Source organism: Diabrotica undecimpunctata, chromosome 8 (assembly GCF_040954645.1).
Source record: "Diabrotica undecimpunctata isolate CICGRU chromosome 8, icDiaUnde3, whole genome shotgun sequence".
NCBI classification, from domain to species: Eukaryota; Metazoa; Arthropoda; class Insecta; order Coleoptera; family Chrysomelidae; genus Diabrotica; species Diabrotica undecimpunctata.
The window spans coordinates 144,700,717-144,706,716 of record NC_092810.1 but is presented as its reverse complement, the minus strand read 5'-3'; the positions used below and the strand labels follow the sequence as shown (position 1 = coordinate 144,706,716).

The 6,000-nt window shown below is 35.1% G+C and overlaps 1 protein-coding gene across 3 annotated transcripts in view; it reads left to right on the top strand.

Moving 5' to 3' along the window:
• The first annotated feature begins 3,308 nt into the window (after positions 1 to 3,308).
• The window catches only part of Sema1a (semaphorin 1a), a 483,245-nt gene continuing 480,553 nt past the window's right edge, over positions 3,309 to 6,000 (top strand). For all 3 annotated transcript variants that reach the window (XM_072541281.1, XM_072541280.1, XM_072541279.1), the window contains exon 1: positions 3,309 to 3,405. In XM_072541281.1, coding sequence (XP_072397382.1) covers positions 3,371 to 3,405 — 35 coding nt within the window. In that variant the 5' untranslated portion in view covers positions 3,309 to 3,370. The remainder of the gene's footprint in view (positions 3,406 to 6,000) is intronic.

Below are 6,000 nucleotides of genomic sequence, written 5' to 3'. Positions count from 1 at the left end.
ATGTGAAAAATTTGAAATTCGTCATTAAAAGAATGATTATGATCTAGAAGGTGAAGTGCGTATGTAGAATCTGTTTTTCTATTATTGAAAGCCCTTTTATGTTGTGCTATACGTTTGTTAAAAGTTCTACCAGTTTGACCGGTGTGTGTTTTTGGACAGTCGCCACGTTTAAGCTTGTATACACCACTGTGTAAGTGCTTTTTATTTTGGCTGTTGTTGTTTTTAATACATTTGCCAAATTTTTTGTTTGTTCTAAAAGCTGGTGGATCGTCTACGTATCTCCACCAATATAAAAACTGTTTGAATACTGGATGTTTTGAAATATTTATCTCTAGATGATCCATAAAAATATCTGATACCAATGGGCTTGGAGGATTACCCATTATAAGTCCTGCACTGTTATTTGTATTTATTTGATTATTACATTCAAAATAGTCCTGGTTTATACAAATTTCAAGAAGATGTAAAATTTCCAATGTAATAATTTAATTTGTAACATTATGGTCTAAGAGGTTTTTTACTAGAACAAAAGGTTCTGTAGGAGGAATACTAGGAAAGATATATTATTCAAATAATGATACTAACGAAAATCGAAATGGATGAATTCTGTAGCTGATGTCCTAACAGAGGAGGGAAATACAGAAAACATCAACATATAACTAGGTATACAGAAAAAGTATGGTAGACAAGTCTATCTAAGAAAAGAAAACAAGAATTAGCAAGCTTATTATATGTAGCTCCACATACACTGTGTGTCAGCCAAATGGAATAAATTAGCTAATAAATAAATAAGGGAGTATTCGAAAAAACGGTCGAACACGTCGATTAGTATTTATAGTTGCACATTTTTTTCCATAAAAACTTTTTATACGGGGTGTATCAGATAACGGTGGTCAATACCAACTTGCTTATTTTAATTAGAACACCCTGTATATTAATTAATTTTTAGATTTCTCAGATCATTTTAGACATTTTTTAAATACAATGTTCTATATCTATCTTTGGCTGTTTCGGAAATATTAAGTAAAATGCAAAAATTCACATTTTGAAAAGAAAATTATCTATTTGCCGAAAGTCGCTATAACATATACAACATATTCAAAAAGTTCTAAATAATACAAATCTAAACAATATTGTCAATTTAGGAGATGTTTAAAATGATCCCCACGAACATCTTGGCAACACCCTAACCGTAAATAGAAATTTCTTCTAACGCTACTCAACATCTCAGATGTGATCAATCTAATCGCAAGCGTTATTCTTATTCGTAAGTTAGCTAAGTCAGTGGGTTTAGTTTTGTATACAATACTTTTCACATATCCCCATAAGAAAAAGTCTAATGGCGTGAAATCGGGGGATCGTGGTGGCCATTCCATCGATCCTCGCGTCCCTATCCACCGATTTGGAAATATTTGGTTGAGGTACTGCTGGATATGGATTTGGTAGTGGGGTGGTACTCCATCTTGTTAAAACAATGCTAAATAATTGCTTTTTAGATACTTTATATGCTATTTAATGCTATAATACTTTAGATGCTATTTAGCATTGCTTGGAGCAATGCTAAATAATTGTCGCCATTCAAATTGCCATCTATGAAAACGACACCTATGATCTGATCTTTAATAATTCCTGCCCACATGTTAATCTTCTCAGGGTATTGAGTATTGACTTCTCTTATCCAATGAGGATTTTCCCCAGACCAATAGGGGCAATTTTGCCGATTAGCATGACCGTGAAGAGTAGAGGTGCACCCATCAGAAAACAAAACATGTTCTAACTGGATCACATTGCTGTCTAACATTGCCATCATTTGTTCACAAAAATACGTTCTCCTGTCAAAATCATGTTCCATGATCTCCTGCGTGTTTATAAATTTATAGGGATGCATTTTGTTTTCTTGTAATATTCGAATAACCGATGAATAGCTAATATCGAGAACTGGGGCTGCTTTTCGAACAGATGTATGTGGGTGTTCCTCAAACTCAAGCATAACAGCCAATTTGATATCTTCACTTATTGCATTGGCAGCTTCTTTTTATACCTTCCTAACATGGCCCAGCTTGTGGAATTGCTTCTCTATTTTACCAATTGTCCCTTGAGATATGGGCGGCAAATCAGGAAATGCTTCGTGAAATAAACGAGCTACTTTCCGTGTCTTATCTCCATAGCCAATCACCTGTATAATTGTAATTTTGTGCATTTCTGTTAAATGAACCATTTTTCTGGCTTGCGGTTAATGAAATTCAAACGACTATAGCACTGGCAACTACTTCTGTCATGGAACAATAAAACATTGGCGTTTTAAACCAAAGTAAACAATTTTTGTTTATTTTTTAACATATCAATAAAAATAATGCTTAAATAGTTTTTGCTTACTTTATTATTACCAAGACCTAAAGAAGGGTCTAGAAGAAGTATTAAGACAGTGGTAGCGACTTTCGACAAATAAATAATTTTCTTTTCTAAATGTGAATTTTTGCATTTTACTTAATATTTCCGAAACAGTCAAAGATAGGTATAGGATATTGTATTTAAAAATGTCTAAAATGATCTGAGAAATCTATAAATTAATTAATATACAAGGTGTTCTATTTAAAATAAGCAAGTTGTTATTGGCCACCGTTATCTGATACACCCCGTATAAAAACTTTTATGGAAAAAAATGCGCAACTATAAATACTAATCGACGTGTTCGACCGTTTTTTCGAATACTCCCTAATTTATTTATAAGCTAATTTATTCCATTTGGCTGACACACAGTGTATATAGGCCATGCAGACGATCTAGTATTAACAACAAAAAAATAAAAAGTCCAGTACAAGCATTGAAGACTCTTATTGATCTTACAAAATTTCATGATCCTAACTCACTCATTTGGTGACGTCAATCTACGAAAAAAACTATGAAATTCGACATTACTGAAAACATTTAATTCTCTGCTGTTCGTTTTCATAGCAAGACGGAGTCAAATTAGGTTTTGCATTAGTAAAATATTAAATAGTTCTTAATCAACAACTTTTAATGGTTATACATTTTCGCAGAATTTTTTTAAACAATCTTTTTTTAAAAACGATTTCCGTAATGGAAATAGAGACGTGAACCATAACCTAAAAATGTAATTTTCAGTGTAAACAATTGTGGCTTAATCCCACATAAACATATTATTTAACTTAGACAGGACACAAGAAAACAGTTTCAGAACCTTTTTAATACAATTTTGTCTTATTCTGTCGTTTTTTTATTATATTTGACTTATCACTGTATTTTGTCTTGTATTGTTATATTATATAATTTTTTTTTTATAGGGGCAGAAGACGACGTGCATCGCTTCAGAGGCAACGATACTCACACTGACTTCTTCCGTTTAGTTATGAGAGATAGTGATTCCTTACTTGTGGGCGGAAGGTAAGTGCTTAAAGTTTTTATATATGAAAATATTTGTGTTTAAATATTTGTATATTGACTAAATTACTTTATCCAATCCATTATATAAGAAATACCTACTTAACAAACCTAGTTCCAGAAATACATAACTTCAACCAACTCCAAACAATTTCAAAAAATTGATTACGTTTTAATTCATGATTTTAAATTCTATTCTGTATAACGTATTGCGTTTTAAAATTTCAAATGAAAACAAAAACACTTAAGTTCTCTTAGAATAAAATCAACATCCCAATTGCTTATTTACACAAACTAATATCGGAGTTTCAATGATCGGCGTGAGAATAGCCCGGTAAGTTGAATACTCTAAGGCTTAACTCAGACGTACCACTTTCCACTAACAAAACAGTGGTCGTACGGTGGTTGACTTGTCAACCACCACTGTCCGCCAACAATTTTGTGGACGTGCTGTGGTCGGATGAACCACAAATCAACCACAAATGAACCACACAAGTTACACAGTACAGCGAATCAAAAATTTGAGATAAAAGCGACTCCTGGCAAAGTGGTGAAAACTCCGGTTGACTTGGCGACAAAGCTTGTCCCGGATTCTCATGTGGCAAAAGCTCCGGTTCTGTTGGAGATAGTGGTGCTTGAAGACTACTTCCTTGTGAACATTCGGGTTGAACTCATGGCGATCGGATCTCGAAATGCCGGATCTCAGGTCGGTCAGTTCGGATGCCATAGCGGTCTTCGGGAAACAGCTGTGATCTCTCTTGATATGTATTAGTCGTATTGTAACCATACCCGTGGTAACCATCGAAACCTCTATCTCTAACATTGTAGGTCTACATAGGTTCAGAAAAGAGTATTTTTTAAAAACATTTAAAATTTCTATTTAACAACTATTTAACAATCACCACCAGCACAAATTTATGCTTCACGCATAGAAAAGTGAATGGCGCTTTGGCTAGGGAGTCGCTAGGGGTTTTGTGGACGGTATCACCCACCGACGACGACAGTTGTTGATACCGACCACAGTCTGCCGTCCGTCTGAGTGCTACCACGATATTTCATACAAATTGTATACCCTCAACACACAACCACTATTTTGTGGTTCTAATGTGGTCGGAACATTCTATAAGAAAGTTAACATCAACAGAAAAGAATTTAAGGCAAACACAAATCAATGTAGAAGTTTAAATGGCGATCTCTTAACAACAAGCACAGACGTACTAAACCGATGGATGGAATATTTTAACCAGATACTTAATATAGAGGAAGAAGAAAACCCGGAAGACGAAAGCTGCGAGGTAAGCGGAGCAGACGAGAGGGAGGAGGATCCACCAACGATCCTGGAAGTTAAAGACGCTGTAAACAAACTAGCCAGAAACAAATCACCCGGAATAGATAATCTCCCAGCGGAATTATATAAAGAAGGTGGCCACGATATCATAATAGCGCTACAGCAGCTTATAAAAGAAATATGGATACAGAAGTCCCTTCCCAATGATTGGAATATTGGAATACTTTGCACCATACACAAAAAGGGAGATATCTTTGAATGCTCTAACCACCGAGGAATTACGCTCCTAAATGCAGCGTATAAAATATTCTCCAATATACTATGCCATCGTATGGCACCATATGCAGAGCAAATAATAGGACAATACCAGGCTGGTTTCAGAGGTGGTAAATCCACAATTCATCAGATTTCAACCCTAAGACAAATTCTAGAGAAAACACTGGAATACGGTGTAGACACGCACCAGATATTTATAGACTACAAGGCAGCCTACGACTCTGTAAATAGAAGAGAATTGTTTAGAGCAATGATAGACCTAGGAGTACCAAATCAGTTGGTAAGTTTAACCAAACTAACCCTTGAAAAAGTTGAATGCAAAGTACGAATCCAGGGGGAACTCTCTGAACCTTTTAAAACAAATAACGAGCTACGTCAGGGAGACCCACTCTCCTGTATACTATTCAATCTAGCTCTGGAAAAAGTAATACGTACGTCACAAATCACAACTACCGGTTCAATATATAACAAATCTGTGCAAATTTTAGCATATGCTGATGATATCAATATTGTTGGGAGAACGGAAAACGCAGCACGAGAGGCGTACGTAGCATTAAAGGAAGCGGCTACAAAAATGGGTTTAATAATAAACACCAATAAAACAAAATACATGAAAATAGGTACGCAACCACAAACACTACGGCCACTTAATATAGAAAATGACGTCATCGAAGCAGTTAACGAATTTGTATACCTGGGAACGCTCGTCAATACTGAAAATGACACTACCGCAGAGATAAACCGCAGAATTTGCACGGCTAATAGATGCTATTTTGGGCTTAATCTCCTTTTTAAATCTACAGTTATATCAAGAAATACAAAAGTAAAACTCTACAAAACAATAATACGCCCAGTCCTAACATATGGTTCAGAAACCTGGACTTTAACAAAAAGCAATGAAAGCATGTTAGGATGTTTCGAAAGAAAAATACTAAGGCGCATCTATGGAGCGGTAAATGAAAATGGTGTCTGGAGAAGACGATACAACTTCGAACTCTATAGGATATACCAGGAACCAGATATCGTAAAACACA